At 58.5% G+C, this 23,813-nt stretch overlaps 2 protein-coding genes across 3 annotated transcripts; both read right to left on the minus strand.

Moving 5' to 3' along the window:
* Positions 1-447: 447 nt before the first annotated feature.
* On the minus strand, positions 448-7,123 carry HSD17B7 (hydroxysteroid 17-beta dehydrogenase 7). Its single transcript, XM_037404351.1, has 9 exons — positions 7,039-7,123; positions 6,657-6,860; positions 6,470-6,562; positions 5,571-5,685; positions 4,882-5,076; positions 3,834-3,938; positions 2,741-2,797; positions 2,039-2,137; positions 448-1,627 (listed from the first exon to the last, which is right to left on the minus strand). The coding sequence occupies exons 1-9, from the start codon at positions 7,071-7,073 to the stop codon at positions 1,532-1,534; spliced, it is 999 nt and encodes a 332-aa protein (XP_037260248.1). The 5' UTR covers positions 7,074-7,123; the 3' UTR covers positions 448-1,531.
* Positions 7,124-8,518: 1,395 nt separating this feature from the next.
* DDR2 (discoidin domain receptor tyrosine kinase 2) lies at positions 8,519-21,841 on the minus strand. 2 transcript variants are annotated; one of them, XM_037404350.1, is made up of 17 exons: positions 21,591-21,681; positions 17,950-18,044; positions 15,953-16,055; positions 15,601-15,832; positions 15,371-15,518; positions 15,135-15,240; positions 14,552-14,735; positions 14,237-14,480; positions 14,053-14,115; positions 13,780-13,910; positions 13,068-13,278; positions 12,378-12,601; positions 12,124-12,260; positions 11,509-11,700; positions 11,125-11,359; positions 10,475-10,624; positions 8,519-10,029 (listed from the first exon to the last, which is right to left on the minus strand). In XM_037404350.1, exons 2-17 carry the CDS (start codon positions 18,032-18,034, stop codon positions 9,892-9,894), a joined length of 2,583 nt encoding a protein of 860 aa, XP_037260247.1. In that variant the 5' UTR covers positions 18,035-18,044; positions 21,591-21,681; the 3' UTR covers positions 8,519-9,891. The 2 variants fall into 2 exon arrangements, with proteins under 2 accessions (XP_037260247.1, XP_037260246.1); XM_037404349.1 differs by lacking the exon at positions 15,953-16,055 and having other exon boundaries at positions 21,591-21,841.
* Between the last annotated feature and the right edge of the window lie 1,972 nt (positions 21,842-23,813).

Here is a 23,813-nt window from a genome sequence, read left to right on the forward strand (position 1 = left end):
AAGAACAGCCGATGGAGGGAAGGAGTTAAAAAAAAAAAAAATAAGAAAAAAGTAAGATTCTTTAAATCTGTATCCATACGAGCCAACTCAATGATGAGCTTCTGCCAGCTCTGTGCTTCTGCAGTTTCCTACACGGACCCCACAGCCGGCCCCTCCTTACGGGCGCAGCCACAGCTCCAGAGCACAGGTCATCTCCACCTTGGCCCAGGCGGCACAGGGCTGAGCAGCACAGCCTCCCTCCTAACCTCACCTGGCCCTCGCCAGCGCCCATGGAAGCGCCTGGGCACACTGTAATCCTCCCTTATGAGGGAGCATTAAATCAGTAATTACATGACACAACAGGGTGAGCAAGCACCAGAGACGTCTGTCTCCCAAGTGCCTAAGGCTGGGAAATAATCTTTTAAACCCCACAGGTGCTCAACACACAAAACCACAGCGAAGTCTTCAGAAGCCACTCATGTCTTTTATTAACTAGTAGGAATGAGAAGTAAGCCCAAAGAGGTAGTTAACAGCTCGCCTGCAGCAGGAGAGAAGAGACCCCGCACTCCCCAGGTATGCACGGGCTCATTGTGCAAGGCAATAAACCAGCCTCCCTTCCAGCCCTCTGAGTCAAAAGCGGCTGGCTCTTGGAGTAAAACCACCACTGCGGCAAGGACAAGTCAGTTCCAGTCATTTATTCATTGCAGCATTTGAAGTACACCAGGTACCTGGTGAAGCTCCCCAGACAGACAACAGGAAGATTACTCTGTACAGTAGATTTATGTAAAAAGAGAATTAAATAGATAAAATGACACGGTAACCTCTCACTCTTGCTAAAAACAGCGCAGACTAGCCCTGAGCCCAGGTTAACAGCAACAGCTTCAGTCTTTCCAGCCAGTCATGGTTAGAACCTTTATGGCCCCATACCCAGCAAGACATCTGTCCCCACAGCTGGGGCAGGGGGTGCGCTTCTCAGGCCAGCCCTTCAGGAGCTTGGCCTCAGACGCTGTGCAAAGCCTGGCTTCCAGTAAGGTTCAACCTTGTTGAGCACGTCCGGCAAGCTGTCCCCAGCTTTGGTGCACAAGTGTAAGAGTAGCTCTGCTGAAGATCGAGCCTTCAAGTACTTCAGGATCCACCACAGGTAATGTGTTCGAGCCATCTAGAAAGACTGGTAGAGCCAAGACACAGGGAAGCACCCCAGACTGTTGCCTTTCCTGCGCTAAGCCAGATTTAAACCACGTTTTGGGGCTGTTCCCGAACTGCGCACAGTTCAGTCATGCTTTTGCAAGACGCCGCATTGCAACTGTGTTAAAACAGTCTCCACCTACTCTAGGTCTCCTGTTTATGCCAGAAAAAAATCCTATACCAAAAAGACTAAGTATTTCTCTTCAGTTTTCACATTTCCATTTTCAGGAACTGTTCACCTTCTGTTGAGAAGACGGGGTCCAAAGCCACGTGCCTGCAGAACAGCAGGCAACATAAGTAGCACCAGAATGAAGAAAGCCCACGTTACTGAATACGAGACTGTTGATCCCACTGACACTGGCTGTACTTAATCTAGGAGATCACTGTATCTCTCCAGAGTCTCCCTCTCCAGCTCCAACAGCTTTTGGTAAAGTTTCTCAGCAGTGTCCTCATCCACATCAATCTGGAAGACAGTAAGAACAGCAGTGTGAGACCACCACTCAGGTGGCAGCCAGCAGAGATGCTGAGGGCAGCTCTGGGGACAGGCAGGGTGCATCTCCAGAGCTTCTGCGGTCACAGAGAGGGAAGCAGAGACATCTGTCACCAGGGCACAAGCCAGCATGTATTTTGGGGAAGCACCACTAGGCACTCACCCTGTTTTAACCATCACCTCCACCGCCTTCCAGACTCCAGCCTGAACCAAGTCACTCTAGGAAACCTCACAGATAATGTCAGATCCCTCCTTGCTGCTCAGCATTCAACAGGCCTCTTGTTTCCACTCCAGCCACAGGACACCCTTGGCACCAACCCTTCCATGCAAGGGAGATGGCAAGACCCCTAGCCAAGTCCCCTGCAGCAGGAGACTGCCATTTACCTTTCTGGGTTCCACGTAGTTCTTCCCCAGTCCAGAAGTACAGCTGTGGTACTTGACAAGTGCATCCAGGTGCTCCGGCTTCTGTTTGAACAGCCACACCTAGGAAGGACAGCAGAAGCGTGTCTGAGTCTGGTGCACACTGCCCCAGCCAAGCCTGCGGCCAGCAACCCAGCTGCCCATGGATGCAGCAGAACACGCCACAGGGGCTTCCATTGAGCAGGGGAAGACCCGGTATCTAGAGAAAAAGTTCTGAGCTGGCTCCCCTCAGCTGTGACCTGTCTGAGCCAACAGTACCCCAGGCTTGTGTCCCAGTGCTGAACCACTAACGTGGCTAAGTTGGGTCGCTGCTGTGCTTGAGACACACTGCGCCCTGCACCACCCACCTCCACCCCCATGCCAGCACGTCTACGGCTGCTGGGCTGCCAACAGGGAGAGCAGCCTTCCCCGCACTGAGATAGAAGGAATAGGTTTTTCTCCAAAACAGTTTATTTTATGGGTACCTGATGAAGGTCATAAAGCATCAGCTGGTGGATCAACCTCGCTCACAGCTGGGCCCCCAGCCCCCCCGCTGTACACTGCTGAGGGCTGAAACACAGCACCCACCCACCAGCCTTGCCAGAGGCTCTTTGCTCAAGCCAGCAGACCCTGGAAGGGCTACCCAGGAGGAGGGAATATTAAAATCAATTTTTGTGAACTACTTACATGAGCTTCTGCTCCATTATACGGTGTCAGAGTGTAAGTTTTGGCAAAAAATCGGATCTGAGGGGGAAAAGTAATGACAGAATCTGTATTGTGGCCCATGGGTTCTTTGGCAAGCCCCCTGCAGCCCAGCCACGCCAGATAATTTACTAGAGGTAGAAAGGCTTCTCAAAGCTGACTCAGGTAACACTGTGTGCTTACGACTAAAGCATCCCTTTAACACCACAAACTATCTTCTGGAGCCACCCAGCAGATCGGGAAGCCCTGTGCCACACTCACCCCCAAAGCAAGAGGCAACGGGCCACACATATGCCTTGTGGGCACCTCTCCCTGAACGGCCTCAAGCACACGTAGGGCAGGAGGCAGAGAGGATCTGCAGTGCTGCCAGCACCCAGGACAACCGAGAAGGCATTGCCTCTCCCCTGCTAGGAGAAACGTGATCCACCAGGATCAGCTGCTGCCAACTGGGGCAGCTTAAGGGGAAAGGCCAATCTTGCAGCAAGAGCACCAAAGCTTACAGCAGACAGCCTTCAGGGGCAGAACCGTAGCGAATGTAAAAAGCTAGAGCCCAGAGGAATAAAGACAAGGAAAGTTTTGGGGAAGAGGCAATAGAGTGCAGGAGGCTTTGGCTTCCAGAGGGAGGGAAAGAAGACAGCAGGAGACATGGCCTTCTGGACGGATGGAAAGGAGAACACTGAAAGATACAGAGTCTGTTCTAGAAACAAACAGCATTTCAAAGCACAGGGGCCAAGTTTTGTCCTCGGCTCTGCTGCCACCAAAGCGATGGTGCCTCACAGGCCCTCAGCAGGCTGGCTACCCTTCCAAGGCGAGCCTTTACAAACACCGCTGTGACCAAAGGGCAGAACCCCGGCTCTGTGCACAGTGCTGCCCAGCGCCAGACCTCTGAACTCAGCTTGGAAATCAGGGCACCAAGGTGGCAATGGGAAGGTTTGCAGAGGGGCCAGCCTGCTCCATCCAACAGAAGTGTATAGCAGCACAGGTGGCAAGGAGCCAGAAGCACGCTGCGCATCACTTGCGGTGAAGTGTATCACAGCAGAGCTACCTCAACCCAAAACCAGCCAGGAGATCCACTTACCAGCCACATGATGGGCATCAGCAGCTTCCACAGGAAAACTGGCAAAATTCTGTAGGTCATGTTAGACATAACGAGACCAGGACAAACAACACTGGAATACAGACCCTGCAGAGGAGAAACCGAGTCAGTGTGCAAATACACAACAGTCAGTTTAAAAACGGATCATAATCCTTCCGTCTTAGTACTTCTCAGCAAGAAAATGAAGGTGAGTATGGACTAGTAAACAGTAGGTATTCTCCTCTCTGAAGTTACCAGAGCTAGAGAGTGATTAGATGTCAGGACTTCTGAGAAGTTTAAGTTGAAGATGGTCAAGTTAAAGCTGTGCCTGTTGCAAGCCCACGAGACAGAAGGTGCAGCCTCCCAACACATCACCTCATGTTGCAGCCTCCATGCGGCTCAGCACCACCAGCAGTCATCCCATAAATTACAGCCCACTCAGGTCAAAGGCTACCTCGCACTTAAGAGATAAGGGCTCAGCCTTCTAGGACAAAGCCATTTTCTCCTGAAGTACTTCTAAAGAGTGCAATCACCATCACTGGACTAGGGCTGCAGCTTGCCAACAAAGGCTGGCAGTCCCCCGTGACAGGGAAGGCAAGTTGCTCATACATCTTCGTATAACAAATGTGAACAGCAGCGTTGGAGCCATCAGGAGAGACAGCAGAGCCTGCACCTCAAGAGCTCGCAGGCAAAGCTGCCAGTGCAGCCCTGTTCTGACAGGCAGGTACGCCTGAAAAGAGCCGCAGCTCTTTGCTCTTTAAGACCAATTCTTTAGTCTGAAGAGACGGCTAGAGCTTGCAAGGCAGGGACAGCTCTTAAAGTCTTCTCTTTCAGAAGTTTTTCCAACAAGAACCCCAGAAGCAATCTCTCTGGCAGATTCTCTACCACCCACACCACCAGTTCAACCTCAGGCGTGTTTAGCATCTACATGTGCATTAAGGAACATATAGGATTGCTATGAATGAATGCAACTAGGCAACAACAATGTAATGATAATTATAAATAGTAGGAGCTCATTAGGTTTCTTCAGACATACAAACCCCATCATCACCTGCTTATTAAATTTCCTGTTCAAAACCACACTTGTCAGGTCAGTAGCATATTTGGAGGAACTGTATGATTCCTGCCCCTTGGCATGCTGATAGTCAGAGAGGCTGAAGGCAGACTCCCTGGCATTGCTGGAAGAGGTCCAGATGAGTCGTGAGGGCTTTTCGTTACCGCAGAGTAGAGACTCAAGTTGACGAACCTGCAAGAGAATTTTTAACTTACTTAACACAGTAGTTGTCAAGTTTTACAGTATAGCTTTACAGTTCTCAAAAGCTGCAACCTTATGTCAGCTTTCTTGGCCAGTCTTCACTAGACAAGCCAGTGGCCACTGCTCACGTTGACTTTGGCCCAAAGTCCACCAGGAACATTTAGAAGCAGCTGCCATTCGCTTGCACAGCTCAGCTGAGCCCTCAGGATTTAACACAGCCGAGCCTCAGTATTCACTTCGGACACACAGAGAGAATTAGGTATGGCTCACCTCTATTCACTAGCTAACTAGAATAACCTTAAAATTATATCAATCCTTTCAATGCTGCTTTCAATTGCTATTTAAATGGAGCCTTTGCCCTATCATTCGTTACCTGCCAGGCTGCAGCATCATCCAAACCTGTAAGCCAGAACCAATTCACCAGTACTGCCTGCACCCACCCCTACCCACACCAGGCACACCTCGGCCCTCACACGCAGCCTCACCAGGATAAAGTGTCCAAAAAGGTTGGTAGCAAACACCTCCTGAAGTCCATCTCCGTTCAGCCTGTCTGTCTGGGTCATGATGCCTTCCGCAGTGGTCAGCATGTGAAGCACCCTCCTGAAAGCCAAGGATGTGAGTTAGGAACACTGTCAGGAGACACCTATTGCTCCCCAACTCACAGGCACCACATGGGCTCTCTAGTTTCACCTTCAAAGGATTCATGAAAAAAATGACGGGAAAAAAGTTATCAGAGTATCCCAGTCTCGTTATTTGTGAGCGTCTCAGTACTGACTTGAGCAGAGATGACTTGTCCCTTCCTTTCCCCACAGTAAAGTACCATTAAAGAAAAAAAAAAAAAGAAGTCTTACTCTCCCATTTCATATTCAGGTAACAAAAATCAAGCTCCAGCATAGAACTAAACCCTAATTCAGGTAAGGAAAGCAGTCTAGCACCTCTGGCCAACACCCCAACAACAGCATGGGACTCAGCGCCAGCCCCTTCGCTCCCTCGCTCAACATCCCCACGGGGCTTACAGGACGGAGATGCTCAGCCTCACAGCACTTACACCCACACCAACCATTAGCTTCACAAAACACGCAATCCGCAGCTGAAAACAACTACAAAAACCTACAGCAGAACCAAAACAACAGCAAGGAGACCCAGCAGCAGCAGCCTTCCCCCCCCCCCCCCCCGGCAGCGTGCCGGCGGTGTTCACCCGGTACCTGGCATCACCTTCTAGGTACCCGGGATCAGCAGCAGCCCCGGGTGCCCCACAACACCCCAGCTGCCAAGGCCACCCCACACAAGGCCACGCATCCCACTGGGACGTGATGGGGTCTGGCCTGGGACCCAGGGGCACACCCTGGCCGCTGTCAGCCGGCCCCCCCCCGGCATCTCCTACCCGGTGAGCAGGCCATGCCAGAGCGCCTTGAAGTTCACGTGTGGGTTGGGCATGATCCCAGCGTTGAGGTAGACAAAGTCCAGGTGCTGGAACCTGCGTGGGGCAGAGCACAGGGGTGAGGGGGCCCCGGCGGGGTGGCGGAGGGGGGGAAGGGGGACAGACGGACCCCGGCACGGGGGCCCCGTACCTGCAGCGCAGCTCACGGGCGACGCGCAGGACAGAGGCCAGGTTACCCAGGTCCACCTCCACGGTGGAGACCTGGGCGGCGGGGTGGGTGTCCAGGATGAGGTCCCGCGTGGCTTCGCTCTTCTGGGCGTTGCGGCAGGCGATGCAGAGGTGGATGCGGCCATCCTCCTCCAGCAGCCGCCGGCACAGCGCCAGCCCCACGCCGCTGCAACGGCACCGTGTCACCCGCCGGCTGACCCGCGCCCGCTCCCGTTCCCGCTCCTCCTCCCGTTCGCGCTCCCGCTCCCCCTCCCGTTCGCGCTCCCGTTCCCCCTCCTCCCCCTCCCGTTCGCGCTCCCGTTCCCCCTCCTCCTCCTCCTCCCGTTCGCGCTCCCGTTCCCCACCCGCTAGCACCGGTCACCAGCACCACCCGCTCCATCACGCTGCCACCGCTACCGCCGCCCCTCCCCCGCACTATAAGGGCGCCCGGCGGTGACGCCCCGCCCCGCTCCGCTGCCCCCGCCAATCGCCGCGCGCGGAGGGGGCGGGGACTGCGCCGCCGGTGGCGTGATGGTGGGCCGAGCGGAGGGGGCGGGGCGCAAGGGGACACGCCCTCTTGGACACGCCCCCATGTTGAGGCCACGCCCCACATGACGGCCACTCCCCTGTGCGAAGGCCACGCCTACTCTTTCGAGCTGCTCTCCTCGCCATGCTGCTTTGCCATGCGTTGCCCAGGCTTGCCTTGCCCTGTCATACCGTGCCTTGCTGCCTTGCCTCACCTTGTTATGCCTTGCCGCGATACTTGGCCTCGTTTCCTTGCCTTGCCTCACTGTTTTGTCTTGCTTTGCCTTGCTGCTTTGGCTTGCCTTGCCTTCCCCTGCCTTGCCACTCTGCCTTGCCTTGCCAGCCTGGCAAAGGCAAGCCCATTGTGCTCCGCCGCTGCAGCAGGCAGGCTTTCCGCAGGCAGCCCTGGCACGCTCTGCCCTCCCATCCTTCGCCACAGAGAGACGTTTTGCAGCCAAACAGAAGCACCACCAGGTCACTGTTTCCCGGTGCTACTGTGGCAGAAGTCTGGATGCCCAGACCCTGCCAGAGATGCCAGCTGCCACCCTTCTCCTGGTGGGCTGGTGTCATGGCTGGAGCAGAGGATGGACACGCCAGCCCCCAGCACCTCCCTGAGCCATGGCCCACGGCCATGTGCACCCAGTGCAGGGTGCCCAGGCACAAAGCCCAGGGGTCGGGTTGGCGGGGTCTGCGGTGTCCTTGGGCAGATGTGCCCCTGCCTGGCCTGATGCTCCCAGCTCCCAGCTTGCTGAGACAGGGCTGGGAGAGGCTGCAGTGCTCCCTGAGCAGGTAGAAGGCATCTGAGGCCAGAGACAGATATCAATTAAGTGGCATGAACAAAGCCTGTCCTCGCTCCTGGTTCAGCCACAGCGTGCCGTGTGGCCACCAGTAACACACACAGCAAGGACGAGATCTCCTCTGCCACAGCCAGCAGAACCACGTGCAGGGAGACCAGCCAGCCTGCCCACAGAGCACAGACCCCTACCCCTGCCCTCCCCTCTGCCAGACCCACCATCACACCTCGGTCCCTGCTGGTGACATCTCCTGATGCGGATGCTGAGCCTCAGAGCGCCCTCCCTCCCTGTCACCCAAGGAGATGGACAACTGCTGTGGGTCAACCAGCAGGTCTCTTCAGCATCCTTCCTCCATCTCTTGTGCTTACCCGTGTGTGCTCCCCCAAGCTCTCCCCACACAGCATCTCAGGGCACACAGTGCAGCCCCCAAGCACCCCAGCCGGTGGGTACTGGCTGGGCTCCCGGGGATGCCCACAGAGGAGGCGAGCTGCATTCTGAAGTGCCACAAGGAAACCATGCAAGCAGATTCACGTAGCAAGTGTCTCTTCAGCGGGTTTGCCCCTATATGTAGGTGCATCTACTGAATATATACATGCCTTAGCAATAGTATACTGGAAACTGTGCCACGCGTGACTTGATGGTGCTGAATTAATGCATACGAAAGTATGGAGGGGTCCGTGTACTCTCAAAGTACAAAGTTCCTCCTGTCCAGCAGCAGGAGGGTCCGATACGGGGGCATGATGGGTACCCTGCCAGGGCTCCTGGGGGACATGCGGCTTTGGCACCTGTCCAGTTTGCTCACGGAGCTGCCGGATCTGGAAGGACGGACTGGTGCCAGACTGCTGTGGGATGCTCAGGGCACCAGAGTCCAGGTGCTTTAGCCGAGCTGCGATCTCTGGGCCAAGAGCCAGGGAGAGCTGGGGTGCCTGCTGCTCCATGCCCACGGGCTGTTGCAGGCTTGGGCATTGGGCAGCAGCCGGTGAAAGCTCTGCTATGTGCAATTCCTCTCACGGCAGGTGGAGATGTGGATTTATCCTGGGAGAGGAGGACCTGAAGATTTCCCCTTGGAGGTGAAAGGTGCTAACATCCTGCTGCTGTGCAGCACCCGTGGGGCATCCAAAATGCATTTTGTGGGCAGTTGAGCAGCTCTAGAGTGGCTGTGGGTGGTGAGAGGAGGTCCCCTTGGCATGTTTCTCATCGGGGCTGGCATGCCCACTCCTCCCTGGCTGACAGGGAGGAGCTGCAGCTGAGCACGCTGCCCACCCCAGCAGCCAGGCAAGGAGCCGGCAGCACACCAGGCTTCTCCCTGTGCAACTGGGGTCTGGCCAGCAGGGACGGGGCTTCCTGCCCCTCCACACAGCATATCCAAAGTCCAAAATGTCTGGGGAGTTTTTGTTTTCTCCCTGTAATTGCACAGCCCGCTGTGAGCTAGCGGCAACTCCCAGCTCCTCCTTGAGCAGGTTGTGGCTGCTGGACGGTCCCTGCTCCAGCGGGCACGTACCCGCACGCATCCCTTCCCCAGGCACCTGCCCCATGTATGGGCCAGGAGATTCCTCATGGAGAAGGTCCAGCTGATGTTTCTCCCCTCCAACCAGGGGAGAGAAGCTGCTCTGTCCTGGTCATCATCACCAAGAACACACTGTGTCAATAAATAACCCTCATCTCAGCCCACGTCGCTCCTGGGCTCGGGTCAGCAAGCAAGCAGGAGGTCCGAATCGTCCCATGCCGTGGCTCTCCTTGCTGCCCTTGGGGTTTTCTTCTGAGGCTTCACTGTACAATGAGAACAAGACCAGCTGCCTGGGTTTTATTGCTAAGTCCGAGTGAAGTGGCTTCAGTTTGCGTATGGGGCTCCTCTGGGAATGGGAAGGGATGGGGACCAGGCTGCGGGGGAGCAAAAGGTCATTCTTCACTGGCTGACTCTTGGAGAAGGCAATGGATGTCCTGGAAGGATGGCCGATCTTTAGTGTCCCGTCTCCAGCAGCTGAGCATTAGCTTATAGACTGAGTCAGGGCAAAGTGCAGGCTGGGGAAGGTAGGTCTTCAAAACAAAAAGCAAAGATGACAAAGGGAGAGACTTACTGACACGGAAATAAAAAAGCAAACCGCTCCCTGCAGTGAGGCAAGGGGCTGTGCTGCTGTGTGTTGAGGGGCGAGGGGACATCCAGACAGCAAAGTGCAGGTCCTGGGAATGTTTCCCAGCCTGGCTAAACACCAGAGTGGGGTCAGCAGGCTGGCGGTGCCCAGGGCTGTGTAAAGTGCAGGATTTGCTGCGCCAGGCCCTTCACCAGGGCTCCTTCCCAGAGGAGCTCCTGTCCCATAACTCCCACATAGCCAGGCTCCCTATCTGGTCACCTTAAAGTCTTTCCCCAAGACCCTGGTGTCCCCAGCACACCACTGCCTGTCATGTCCCATCCTGTCCCATCCCCTCTCACCCAGCCCCATCCCATTCCATCCCGGCCCATCCTGTCCTGTCCCATCTCTACCTGCCGGCCCTGGTCCCGGAAGAACTCGCCGGTGTTTTCGATGACCTGCTCGTCGGAGAGCTGGGAGTAGGGCTGCTCCCGGCAGAGCGTGAAGGTCTCCCACAGCGTCACGCCGAATGCCCACACATCACTGGCTGTCGTGAACTTGCCCTGGCCAGAGGGAGCAGAGGAGGGTCAGGCACAGGCATTACCCCATCCTGCTCCATAAGCCCTACGTGCTCAGGATTCAATACATCTTTTGGGTTGCTTCAGCTTCCAGACCTGGGCCCAGAGCAGGGCTTGTCCCACGGACCGGCTCTCTGCCTGGGGCCAGAGCCTGGTGAGCTCCAGGTCCAGCTTGCAGCAACTGCTCTAAGAGCTGGGGCTTGGTAAGGACTCAGCTCCTTGCTGAGATAATGTAACCCTCCTCCCTCTTCCATGTCTGATCATGGCCATGAGAAAATATCAAGCATTCCTCCCAAAGGTTGGACACCAAAGATCACCTTTGTCCTCTTCTCCTGCCATGCCTTTCTGCATGCTTCACCCCAAAGCTAGGCTCCAGGAAGGAGAGAATTCCCCATCCCTTCTGCACCCCCCAGCCCAAGGAACCAAGACTGTGAGCAGCCCCAGGTCCACGTCGCATCCGTCAGAGGACCTCAGCCCCCACGTACCAGCAGGATGCTCTCCCAAGACATCCAGCGGATGGGGAGCACCGCCCGCCCCTGGATGCGGTAGTAGTCCCCGCTGTAGAGATTCCTGCTCATGCCGAAGTCTGCAATCTTGATGGTGTACTGCTTCCCCACCAGGCAGTTGCGTGTGGCCAGGTCTCGGTGCACAAAGTTGAGGGAGGAGAGGTACTTCATGCCAGAGGCGATCTGGGTGGCCATGAAGTGCAGGTCACTGTAGCTGCCGGGGGGGGGAACACAAAGTAGGACTGAGATGCCAGGAAGGACGGCAGCCATGGGGTCCATGGCCCCGAGCAGGTGCCCCATTGCCAAGCAGCGTGCCTAGAGCAGGCAGCGCTGCCTGCCCCTGCCTGTCCCGGGCAGTGCTACCTGACAGTGGGCGCATGGCCGGCGGGGGGGCTGCCTGCCTGCTGGCGGGACAGGAATTGATTGAGGTCTCCATTCTCCATGTACTCTGTAATCATGCACAGAGGGTCGTCCGCAATGCACACCGCCAGCAGCCGGATGATGTTGGGGTCCTTCAGCCGCGACATGATCTTGATTTCCTTCAGAAAATCATTCCTTTCCGGAACAGAAACCACACGGATCGGATAGACAGACCCCGAGGGGCACGGAGGTGCGCACGGACTGGCCAAACATGCCACCCGTGTGCCGTCCTCCCATCCAAGCCTCATGGGGGACCTGCGGGTCCCCCCTCCCCTGGGAATGGAAGCCACAAGGGGAAGCTCAGGGCTGATCCACACACGGCTTTGGGGTGACCTCAGTGGGTTGGTGGGGCACTGGGGAGCTGATTAGGACCAGCGAGGACCAAGAGTCCTGAATTGCAGCAGCCCAGCAGCCCCAGACAGCTCAGATGTGTGTTCCTCGCAGCTGCACCAAGCGCCTGGCTGCTGCAGGCGGGGGATGCTTTCCAAGCATCCCGGCTCTCCTGGGGGACCCTACATGGGGGGCAATGCCAGGGTGTGTGCACTCCCAGCCCCATACCTGGCGTTCTTGTTGGCATCCGCTCGCAGCATCTTCACAGCCACCAGCACGGGGCGGTTGGAGCTGGCGTCCAAGCCCTCCAGAAGAAAGTCCTTCACCTTGAACTTCTCCATCCCCTCCACTTCACAGAGGTGAACCTGGAGGGGTGCCCAGGGCAGCCATTACCTCTGTGGGCTGGCAGCCTCCCCCGGCCCCTGCAAACTGGGAAGAGCCTTGCCCGAGCCTGCCTCAGAGCAGGTCCAGCTGCCACTCACCTCCCCAAACTGGCCTTCCCCCAGCTTCTCCTTGAAGGTCAGCAGCTTCCTGGGGAACTCCTCGACGGCCACATCCTTGCCGGAGAGCAGGTCCATGGTGAGGGCCGGCACTGAGTAGGTGTTGCCGCCTGTCACACCCTGCAGGTTCACGATGTCTGCCTCTGCATAGTGGGGGACGCCCTCGGGGACACTGGCCTGGGATGGCTTCACGGGGCCGCTGCAGCCTGGGGAGGGACAGCAGGGCCAGCACCTCCGTGGGTGTCCTGCCCTGCACTCTCCGCTCCCTGGCACCCGCTCACACTCCAGCCACCGGCTTCTCCGTCCCCGTCCTCCCCAGAGCTGCCGTGCTGCCCCAGCATGGCTGGGCTCCTGCAGGCATCACAGGCTGCTCTGCCCCTTCCTCGCCACTGACAAATGCACCAGCCCAGCCCCAGGCACCAGACTTCACCAAGGAGGAGATGCCAGAGCATCCCAAGGATGCGCTGGGGACACAGCTTAGCCTGGCAATGGACACCGGCGATGGTTCCCGGCCGCAGGCTCTGCGTGACCTCCAAGCAGGATGCACAGGAGCATGGGTGACCTCCCCCCACCCCTCTGTGCTTAAATGTTTGGAGATTGGCCAGGAGCTGGGGCTGGGGAGAGGGGGCTTCAGCAGGGGGCTCAGGGCATGCAGGGTGTCCTGGCTCTCACCCGTGTCCTCCTCCCCTGGGGTGAACTCGGGCAGCTTGCGGATCAGGCGGGAGGGCTCCTGGTAGTCAGGTCCCAGGGGGAATATGCGGTCATAGGTTGAGCTGGACTCCTGCTCGCTGGAGGAGGAGGAGCGGTTGTGGTTGAACATGCTAGATTCGCTGGGCAGGGAGAGGCTGACGGTCATTTCGTCATCCAGCATCCTCCGCGACGCCTGTGAGAGAGGCACAAGGGAGGAGACAGCTGGGCAGCGGGTCCCCATGGCACTGGCAGGACGGGGTGTCCTGTGCTCCATGGCACCAAGCCTGTGCTCAGACCCAAGCTCCCCTCTCTAGCTCCCTGTCCCAGGGCTGCAGCACCCATCTAGGGAAGATGCTGGTCCTCATGTCACCCCTTTCTATTGTCTGCCTCTGCGGAGAAGAGTTTCACTACACCACCTTCGTGACTGCCCTCGATTAGCCGGGGGCTGCAGTGAGACCCCCTCCTCAGGTTCCTCTTCCCCAGCCCAGCTTTAGGATAGAGGGGTGGGAGAGCAGGAAGATCCCAGCATCACCACCCTGCTCAGCTAAATCCCCTTGCTTGGGAGATGGGTGCAAATCACAACCTTCCCAAAGAGGGGAAGGGAACATCAGCCCCCATGTGGAGTCTGCTTTCCCCGTTCTGGGACAAGCCCACCACCCTGGAGCACCTCACAAGCTACCCCACGCTTGCCCACCTTCTCCAGCATCTTCTGCCAGAACTGCCGCCACAATATGATGACGATGATGGCCACCAGGATGAAGATGATTGCCACCAGGCACCCAATCAGGATGCGTGTGTTGCTGTCATCTACCTTGAGTGTGGGGTCTGGCAGGAGAAAGGGACAGCAAGAGCCTGTCATGCTGTGGTGTGTGGAGAGCCACTGCCCCTTTCCTCCATCGGACAGGGCAGACCCCCCTCAGAGCATCCCCCCACCCAGCTCAGGGTGACGTGCTTTTTGATGCCTTACCATAAGTGGTAGGGACCACAGGTGCCTCAGGGGGGGGCACCGAGTTGTTGTACATGGCTGCGTCTGGCAAGGGAGAAGAGGACAGCATCAGAGTGGGGGGCGTGGGTACCCCACAGCCCCACTGCCTCCTTGAAACAGCCCCCCAGGAGTGTCCGGTCCCGGTGGGACCGGTGGTAGCAGGTACCTGACTGGAAAGTGATCTCGCTGAACATCATCCAGGCGTCGGCGAAGTAGTACTGGCACTTGATGGCACTGGCCATGCGGTGGAGCAGGGGCACGGTGACGAAGCGGGCGCTGGGGTTCACGTCATCCAGCACCGGCACTGAGGAGACGGCACCAGGCTCCCACTCGCTAGCGTCAGACCGAAAATAGCACTGCACCTCCTTGAAGATCTTCACCCCTTTGGCGAACATGTTGTTGCAGTGGACCTGTGGGGCAGCCTGTCAGCGCAGCCACAGTGGGGGACAGGGACAGGGAACAGGGCGGGGGGCGCACGGACCTTCATGGCAGTGAAGTTCCTGATGCGGTCGAACTCGAAGGTGATCTCCACGTAGCCACCAGCGGTGCTCTCATTGCGCCAGCCAACGTAGTCGTAGCCCGGCCAGACGTGGTACTCGTGGGTCTGCGTGAAGTCATCCAGCCCCGACACCCCGTCCGTCAGCTGGCCCAGGCCCTCTGTCATGCTGGTGTGTGTGAAGGGGAAAAGGAGCGTGACTCTTGCCAATCCTGCAAATCTGCCACCACCCAGCAACCCACCCACCCATCCCCCTCCAGCAGCTCCTCGCAGCCCCTGGAAAATTCAGGAGGGGTTTTTGTTCTTCTTATTGTTCTCTCTGGAAAAGGCTGCGGGGTGCTGTGCATGCAGTGCAGTCAGTGCAAATCTGAGCAGAGGTCTGGGGGTGCTTTCCCCACCATGATGTGCAGCCTCCCAGAGCTGGCCACGTCCCCCGCTTCAGGGACACCCCAAGTATTTTCTCTGCTGAGGATCAGCCCATCAGTCTGCAAATGCAGGGAAGAAACACCCCCATCCCCTCCTGCCCAGCACGGCACCCACAACATGCATGAGCCTGCCGGGTCCTCACCTGTACCCGAATGCCCCATCGTACACCGAGTCGTTCAGGTAGATGACGGTGCCGCCGGGAAGGATGAGCTGCTGCCCGGCTGGTGCGTTGTAGGATACCAGCCCATCTGTGGGGAGGAGAGGGTGAGCGGCAGCCCATGCTTGACACCCCACTCAGGGCTCTGCCAGCCCCCAGCGGGACAGGCATCCCCCTCACCGGGCTCCGGTGACACGGGCAAGGCACAGGGCTGCACCCACCCAGCCAGACGCAGCCGTACAGCTCCACGCGCAGGCAGACGTTCATGGAGTGGTCAGTGACAGGGATGAAGCGGACGAAGCGGGCGATGAGGGGTGGCTCCAGGTCCTTGAGGACAATGTCATAGGGGTTGGTGTTTCCATCCAGCACCTGAGGAGAGAGAAGCACCATGGGGATGGGCAGGTGCAGCCCCTTACCCAGTGCCCGGTGCAGCCCCTGCCCATCTCCTCACCTGCTTCCCGTGCCGGTTCCTCCAGGAGATCCAGCGGGTGCCGTCCCGGCTGTAGTTGATCTTATACATGGGTGCAAACTCATTGCCATGGCCACCAGCGTGGCGGCCCTGGGTGCCCACCAGTGTGATGAAGTGCAGGGCGCGCAGGTCGATCTGCAGGAATTCCTTCAGGTCATCAGGCTCCACTGGGATCTCAGGGCACCAGGCACCATCGCCATCCTCCGAGTCCAGCCTGCGAAGCCAGAGTGGAGGAACCGTTCCAGCAGCTGAAACCAGCCCCATGTCCACCTTTTGCCCCTCTGTGGCAGCCCAGACCCTGCCGTGGCTGTTGCAGGAAGGTCCCTGCACTCACCGTCCGTACTTGGCGGCTGTGGACTCTGACCACTGGCTGGAGGCTGAGATGTCCTCATCGGGGATGTGCCCGCCTGACATCCCCAAGGGGTACCGGCACACCGCTGCAACGAGACCAGCAGGGTGCTGAGCGGGCATGCCTCCTCGCCTCGCCAGCCAAGACACATGGCACTGCTGGGGCTGCAGCACATCCACAGCACCACGGGCAGCTCAGGCGCAGAGCTCTTCATCCCGCTGGCTTACAGAGAGGGGATGAAGGGTGGCGGGATGGTTCTGCACAGGCACACACCTGCCCGAGCAAACGGAGCCACTGGCCAGAAGCAGATGCCAGCCCAGCTCGAAGCAAAGCTGGGAGCAAGGGAAGGCAGCGTTCCAAGGGCTGCTGGGCATACCTGGTCCCTGGAGATCCCTCCAGCCTTACTGGCAAGCATTTCAGCTGCGGGAAGGGAGAGCCCGTGGCTTGGCACTGCTGTCCCCACGCTCCTCTTTCTGGGGGCATCCAGAGGGCTCGCTCCAGAGGCTGCTTGCCCAAAAAACCCACCCGCAGCAACCTGTTCTCCGCTGCCCCGTTGCTCCCCCACCTGCCTGGGGTACCAGCGACAAAGGTAGGCGCTCGCTGTCCCCACTGTCCCCACAGCTCCCATCACCAGCCCTGCTCCTGCTCCAGCTGCCAGTGGAAAAGTACCCGGGGTGGCGGGCGGGCTGCATCCTCGAGCGGCAGCCGGCTCCCCCGGCACTGCATCCACACCACTTCCCAGGAGTTATTTTTTCACGCCTGGCTGCCAAGAGAGCTGCTGAAAGGCCAGCTTGTTTGGCCATGTTTACTGTCTGGCCGCCGGCTCCAGCCCACAGTGCTCCCTCCGCAAGCCACCCCGAGCAAACACCCGCACAGAGGTGGCAGGGCCCAGGCAAGGGTGCAGTGCCAGGGCCACCTCCTGCTTCCACCGCCTCCAGCTGGCCCCATGCTGCACCAGCAAGGAGCCTGCATCCCAGCATGTGGTGCCACCTGGCAGCCAGCTCCCATGCCCAGGTCCCCATGCCACAGAGACCATCCCCTGCATCCCACTGTGGGATGGGAACATCTTCGGCATGACCCTCAGCACAATGGGGAGCATCGCTTCTTGGCTCCATCTTTCACATTTGCAATGTTCTGCAGAGTGCAACTCCCGCTGAATTCCCATTTAATTCTTGCTGAACGTGCCTAGCTCTTTTGCCCTAGGTAATAACCATCCTGGCCAGGCAAAGCCAGCACTGTCAGCCCTGGATGGCTGCAGAAGAAACAGAATTGCTTCCCTAAGCACCATGCAACCTTCAGGGAAGACCCAGCAGACTTCCAATGGATAGAAGAAGCCTTTGAAGGGACTTGTTACAGGGATGCCCTGGGGAAACCCTGACACACTGAGGAAGCCTGGGCTCTGCGTCCATCCCTGCAGCACAGGAGGGGGCTGAGCCCTGCAGAAACCACCACTTAAATACACATCTCTCGCTGACATCTGGCGCAGTGTTGTGGTTTCTGAGCAGAAGCCAGGCACCTAGTCAAGCCGCTTTACAAAAGCCAACCTTGGCTTGCTGCGAAACCACCAAAGAAAGCATGTCCCAGCGGCAGCAAACAATACCCCGGTGCCTCACCTTCTGCACGCCGCAGCCTCAAAACTGAGCAGGCTCAATGAGCCCCGATGAAGAAGGGCCCTGCTCAGCACCTGGGGCTCCAGCTGCAGCGCTTTGCCTGTGCCCCACCACCCCGCCAGTGCCAGGATAGGCACCCACAGCACACGGAGGATGCTTACTGTGTCACCAGCTGTGGCCAAGCCACATGCAGGACAGCAGTGCCCAGGGCAGGTGTGGGCTTGGGGGGCCATCACACACTGCTCGCAGAGCTGGGAAAGTCTCGGCGATGGTGGATATGGCACAAGCCCAAGCCCAGATGCCCTGACAGGAGCACAGCCCTGGAAACACACCCCGTGGCTCCTGCAGCCACCCGGTCACCATCTCACTTACCTGGGTTGACCTGGGCTCTCACAGCCTGTGGGATGTGCAGCAGAAGCAGCAGCAGCAGCAGGGCTGGCCTGGGGGTGGTCAGCATGTCGGCAGTCCTGCAGAGACAGAGCCAGGACTTGTCAAGCTGAGCCATGGGGAAATGCCAGTCCTGCTTGGGATGGTCAGCCGAGGACAAGAGGGCTTCCCCGGCACGAGACCCTGCGTCCCCACCTCAGCCCCAGAGCAGAGCCCCAAGCCTCACATCTGCGATGGTGGTCAAAGGGGTCCCCGTGTCCCATCCCCTCCACCACCACCCTGGCAGCCACGGCATGCCACGTCCTGGAGCCGGCCACATGAAAGGGCCACAGGGAGCTACACAAACCTCCCGGGACTCTGCTTAGGGCCGGCGCCGTCCGGCTCCACCGATGGGCAGAAAGGCTGGGCCGGCCGCCCTTGGATGGCTTTGAAAGCAAGACGTTGCACAACCCCATCGTATAACTAAATAATAGCGTGTTGCAACCAGCGGTTTCTCTGCCTGCTGGCTCGGGAGAGATAATAGCAGATAATGGCCTGAGATTTACAGTGTATTTATTGTGACAGTTCTCTCCGGTGGAGAGGATCTCAGGGACATGGGTGACACAGAAAGGTGTGACAGAGGGAGCGGGAACCAGCTTGTACCCGCTGCCTCTAGAGGAGTGTGGGGCTGGAGGGGACCGAGGGTCCTGGCAGCAGGGCTCAGGCTGCAACAAGGGGAGAAAGGACCAGTGCGAGTGGGGCTCCTCAGGGCAGCGTGCAGCCCATGGCATGAGGGGATTCCCCCTGGCCCCAGCTCTGGGATGTCCCTGCCTCTGAGTCAGCCCTGCCACCACCACCACTTTGCAGGGCAGCGGCCATGGCCCTGGCTCACCCTTGGCTGCCAGGATGCCCCAGACCCCCAGTAGCTCCTGCTGCACACACACACCTCTGGAGGCCCCCCACGGGACATGGCACCATGGAGGACACACCAGGGACACCCTGAAACCAACCCTGCCCCCAGCACCCCCTTCCCTTATTTGCCAAGAGGATATCTGTCCTCCTGGGACAGCCCTTCACACAAGCATTGGATGCAGATTAGTCCTCCTTTTATTTAAAAAAAAAAAATAAAATGTTATTTTAATCTAATTTACATGCACATTAACTTTTGCAGGAACAACTTATTAACTTGGGGGTTAAGGGGACCATAGCTCCTGGCCATACAGGTCCTGGCTGCACTCAAGTGCTGGGGTAAATCCCAGCCAAGTCCTGCCATACAGGGATGTCTGGGCTGGGTTGACAGGTCCCCAAGCTGGCTAAGCATCGGTGACACCACAGGTGGGTGCTTGGCTGTGTCTGCCTGTGCCCACCCCACCGGCAAGAGCGAGCCCGAGCCCACGCTGAAGCAGCTGCCATAGGGTGGGATGCCTCCATCCTGCAGAGCCCAGCTGGGAGGTGCTGGACACAGCCCCGCTGGCTAGCAGAACCGGGGGGCTTGGCCCGGCAGGAGCGAGGCAGGCTTGCTGGGACCGTGCCAGCATCCAAGGGGAGTGCAAAGCCCCGGGGGATGCCACCCACACCCTGCCAGAGGCTCTCTGCACCCAGCAGCGCATGGCTGCATTCCCAGGGGATCTCTGCTAAACGCCATGAGCTCTGCAGGAGGTAAAAATAAACACCTCGACTTAGGGTGACTTTTTCCCCTTTGTTTTTGAAAAAAAACCTATGCGGTTCCTCTTTTTTAAAATACATTCCCAGCTGGGAAAGTTTAGTTAGTTGCAACTCACTCAGCTGCAACTGGGAATTTCAGCTGCATCGCTGAGAGGTGCACACAAGGCTCCTGTGTTTGATGATGGCCAGTTCCCCCAACATTAAAAATCTTAATTTCCTTCTACATTCCAAAAAAACATCTAGGGATATTTTTTTCCCCACTATTCTTTCAGGCTGAGTAAACCCTTTAAGCATCAGGATACCAGATGCCGTAATCTCCCGCAGGGAATGTGCTTACATTTAGTCTAATATAGGGAAATTATCCCAGCGTGGCCATCGGGAAGCACTTGTCGCTCCTCAGGGGAGTGGGACTGGGGGACAACAGGGAGACAGTGACTCAGGCATCAAGGCTGGGGGCTAAGGGACACGCGGTCAAACTGGCCAAGCAGTACTGGCAACCCAGCTGGAAATAATTTTTGTTCCAACAGCCCTGCAAAAGGGATGGCTTTGCAACGTTTTGCCTGAAAATGTTTACCGAAAATTTTCGATCACTGGAAATATTTAGTGCAGAGAGTTTTTGGAGCTCCTCCTTAGCGTCGCCTGGACTCAGGACCTTCCCTCAGCTGCTGTATTTTTGTTTTCCCTTTTTATTTCCTGCCCTTCTTATTCTACTGAAATCACCAGGGGGGGAAATCAAATCCGTATTTGTTTAGAAACAAACACCACGCGAGCCGTGGTCCCTCTCGCTCCCAGCCCACGCTGGCTGTAGAAGTCCCCAGCTCGCTCCCCAGGTGGGCACCACTGTCCTTGCTGGCACCAGAGGAGCACTGTCCATGGGGAAGGGGCTGCACAGCAGCAGCCCACACCCCCTGTGCACCCCAGCTCCCGGACACAGGGTCTCCCAGGGCTCCCACTACAGAGTCCCTGCCCTCACGCGGGGCCAGGGACTCCCCACCTGCTGGCATGGCAGGCGGGTGGGAAGCACCAAGGCCACGCTGGAGGGAATGTCCCCAAGTGGCACGAGGCTCCCTGCAACCCTGGGCCATGACCCAAGGCACGCAGTGTTTCAGTAAGAGGGTTCAGGACCCCCACCCCAGCGGGCACTACAGCCCCCAGCATGCTGTGCCGCCGGCGCAGCCTCGGCGGGAGGGTAGTGCAGCATGCCGGGACCCGTAGTTCTCCTTCCTTCCAAAAAATGCCATTTTAGACCTTCTCTGGGCTGGATGCAGCCCCATTTTCTCCATAGGCAAGCACCTCCCCAGCCACAGGTTGGCCGGCTCAGCTGGGGGCATTGCAGTCGTACAGGGTGCAAGGGGAGTCCAATGCGTCCCCGCTGGTGCCAGCTGCCCTGGGGAGACCCGCCAGCGGCACAGCCGGTGGCCAAGGGGCCCGGGGATGTGGACCTGTGGGTGCTGCACCCTGCCAGCCTTCCCTGCCAGCTGGGAGCTTGCAGCCCTCCTCCTTGCCCCGTGCCCCGGCGCACAGAGGGGCTCTGCCACAGTGCAGGGCTGGGGTGCCACAAGCAGGTCCCCAGCACCAGGACAGGGGGCAGGATGCTCAGGACGACCAGCCCGGTGGCCCTGTGTCCCCTTGCCAGTGTGACCTGGTGCCTGGCGAGGGGGTCCCTGGGGACAGTGGGGCCTCTCTGGCTAGCCCAGCACCGCCGCTGGCTCTGCCAACAGACACACAGGTCTGTTAGAGGGCCACCACGCAACACTGGCCTGGCACGAGGCACAGGGGGGACAATGCTGGCAGTGGGGACAAAACTGGAGGGAAGGGGCCAAATGTCACCTCCCCGGGAGGGGACACTGCCCTGCTGTGCCCCAGCCCCTTCCCAGCCAACCCCACGCTCTGGCCCCTCTACGGAGCACGGCTGACCCCACATCCCCCCCAGACCCCAACCCGGGGACAAACATCTCCCCACGCACCCGAGAGCTACTCACCGGAGCGGGGCGGCGGTGGCGGCCGGGCGGGCTCCTCGCCCCTCGCCCGGGCCAGGGGAGCCAGGCGAGGAGCAAACTTCCCCGGGCTGATGCAAGATGCCTCTGGGAGCGCGTTTGCATTCTGCGGATTCCTGGGAGCCGGCCAGAAATCCCACAATCCTACATCTTGCACATTTGGTTTCAATTAGGGAGCGGAGAGGGGGAGCCAGTCACCAATCCAGGCTGCCTTTTCGACGGAGGTTATTTTCCTCGGCCCAAGGGAATGTGTGCAAAGCTATAATTTACAGCAAAACCCATTCATAGCGCAAGAGAAAAAATGAAAAAAAAAAAAAAAAAAATCCCCATGGCCAGTGAGGGAACTTAAAGCAATAGGCAGGGTTTTGCTTTCCAGCGCTCGCTCCCGTGGTTGCAGGATGGCACAGTGTTCAGGACCCTCCTCCTGCACCGTGGGGTATCAGGGTCAGGCGGGACACCCCCAGAATGCAGGTGATGGGGGGTCTCCACAAGGCCCCATCGCTGGCCTGGAGGGTCCCGCAGGGGCAGGGGCTGCCCCACTCCCAGCCCCTGGTGGGAAGGGTGCCCGTGCCCTGCGTGGGTACACACGGCACGGACACCGGCCGGGGGCTGCCTGGCCCTGGCACACGGTGTGGAAGCAGCGCTGGGGCTCCCCAGGCTGCATGCTGAAGTCGTGGTTTTGCATCATTTCCAGGCACTAGCTTGGCACCGCGGCCGCTGACTACACAACAGGGCAGGGAGAAAATAATAATCGTCAGATCACGTTCATTTTTGTGCAATAGGTAAAAACGTAATTAAAATCTTTTTTTTAAAAAAAAAGCATTTTTTTTTTTTTTAAGACTAGTGTTTTGGCTGTATTTTATGCCAGCACCCACACCGCTGTGGGAGGAAAGCAGCACCTCTAGCAGCAAGTCGGTGCTCCCAAAAAGTGCTCCCATCCCACCCGGCACCTCACAGCCTGGCTACAGCCTTGCTCCTAAACCAGCCACCTCCTGGGGCTCCCAACCTGCCTGCCCTCCAGCCGAGCAAACCCAGTCACAAGCAGGGAGAGCCATCCCCTGCCCGTGGCAGGATGCTGGTGACCCTCACTGCTGCCACCAGAGAGGGGCTGCGGTGCCAGCCCAGCCCAGCCCAGCCATGGATGCGGCGGGTGCAGTGGTTGCAGCAGCACAGCTATGGGAGGGCTGGCAAGGAGCAGGCTCACGCGGTGCCCACTGCAGGGCTCTGTGCCATGCCCCACGTGCCACCTTGGATCAGCTGGCAGAATGAAGCCCTTGCCGGCACACAGGCTGCCCTACGTGCATGCTGGCACAAACACAAGCCAGCTCCGCTCTGCTCACCTCCTGCTACCCAGGACTGGCGCTCAGATGACTTGGCAGCAGCCAGCACCACATCGCTCCATCCCAGGACCCAACGCAAAGGTGTCGATGTGCAGAGCCAAAAAATGCAAAGTGAACAACACCTCCTGCTCCACTCCTCCCAGCAGCTGTGAAGCCGGTCAGAGCAGTGATCCCCTCGGGCCCACTGTGCAGACCCTCGCTCCTGCTCATTACTGCTCCTAGGACCACGTGCATTCCCCCAAGGTGGGCCACACCATCCTCCAGCTGCTGCCTGCCCCATGCCAAGGAAGAGCAGCTTTGGGGGCGTCCACCTGCTCCCTGGAGAGCAGATATCCCTTCCTCGCAGTGCCTGCTCCCAGGGCCCAGCAGATGGGGGGCTGTGCAGACCACCCACAGCACTCCGCACCAGCTCCTTGCATCTACTCTGGCCCCCATCCCAGGCCATCCCCCCCAGGACCCGCAGCTGCCAGCCTGCCTTGGCCACACACAGCCCAGCTGGCCCATGGCGAGCCACCAGCAGCCACAGCACCGGCCAGGACCCCCCACATGGCCCCAGCTTCCCAGGCATGCTGCCTGGGGGGGCCAAGTGCTCAGTTGAGCCCGGGGTGCCCGACAGCCACCTTGGCACTTGGGGGACGGGTGACTTTCCCCAGGGGAGCAGTTTGGGCCCCAGTCCCAGCCCTGCAAGGGAAAATCCCCCCCAGGCAGCTGCAGTACAGTGGGTGGCTGTGCCCCCACCCCCCCAGTAGAGGCTGTGGTGGGGCTTGGGAGGAGGAGAGGAGCTGGCTGAGCACCATCTCCCCCGGCAAGCTGAAGGGGAGGCAGCAGAGCTGCTCTGCCCAAGGGCATAGGACACCCCACTGTGGGG

The sequence above is a fragment of the Falco rusticolus genome, chromosome 11 (assembly GCF_015220075.1).
Source record: "Falco rusticolus isolate bFalRus1 chromosome 11, bFalRus1.pri, whole genome shotgun sequence".
Classification (NCBI taxonomy): domain Eukaryota; kingdom Metazoa; phylum Chordata; class Aves; order Falconiformes; family Falconidae; genus Falco; species Falco rusticolus.

Excerpts from the sequence above, each read along its gene's own strand:
- HSD17B7 (XM_037404351.1), bottom strand. The coding sequence starts at position 7,073 with ATGGAGCGGGTGGTGCTGGTGACCGGTGCTAGCGG. Across the intron at positions 5,686-6,469 it reads TGGCATGGCCTGCTCACCGG|GAGGGTGCTTCACATGCTGA; the intron begins GTAGGAGATGCC and ends CTTGGCTTTCAG. Across the intron at positions 2,138-2,740 it reads ATAATGGAGCAGAAGCTCAT|GTGTGGCTGTTCAAACAGAA; the intron begins GTAAGTAGTTCA and ends TGTCCTTCCTAG.
- DDR2 (XM_037404349.1), bottom strand. The coding sequence starts at position 21,710 with ATGCAAACGCGCTCCCAGAGGCATCTTGCATCAGCCCGGGGAAGTTTG. Across the intron at positions 15,519-15,600 it reads GGAACCGGCACGGGAAGCAG|GTGCTGGATGGAAACACCAA; the intron begins GTGAGGAGATGG and ends CTCTCTCCTCAG. Across the intron at positions 11,360-11,508 it reads GGCCATGCGCCCACTGTCAG|CTACAGTGACCTGCACTTCA; the intron begins GTAGCACTGCCC and ends CCCCCCCGGCAG.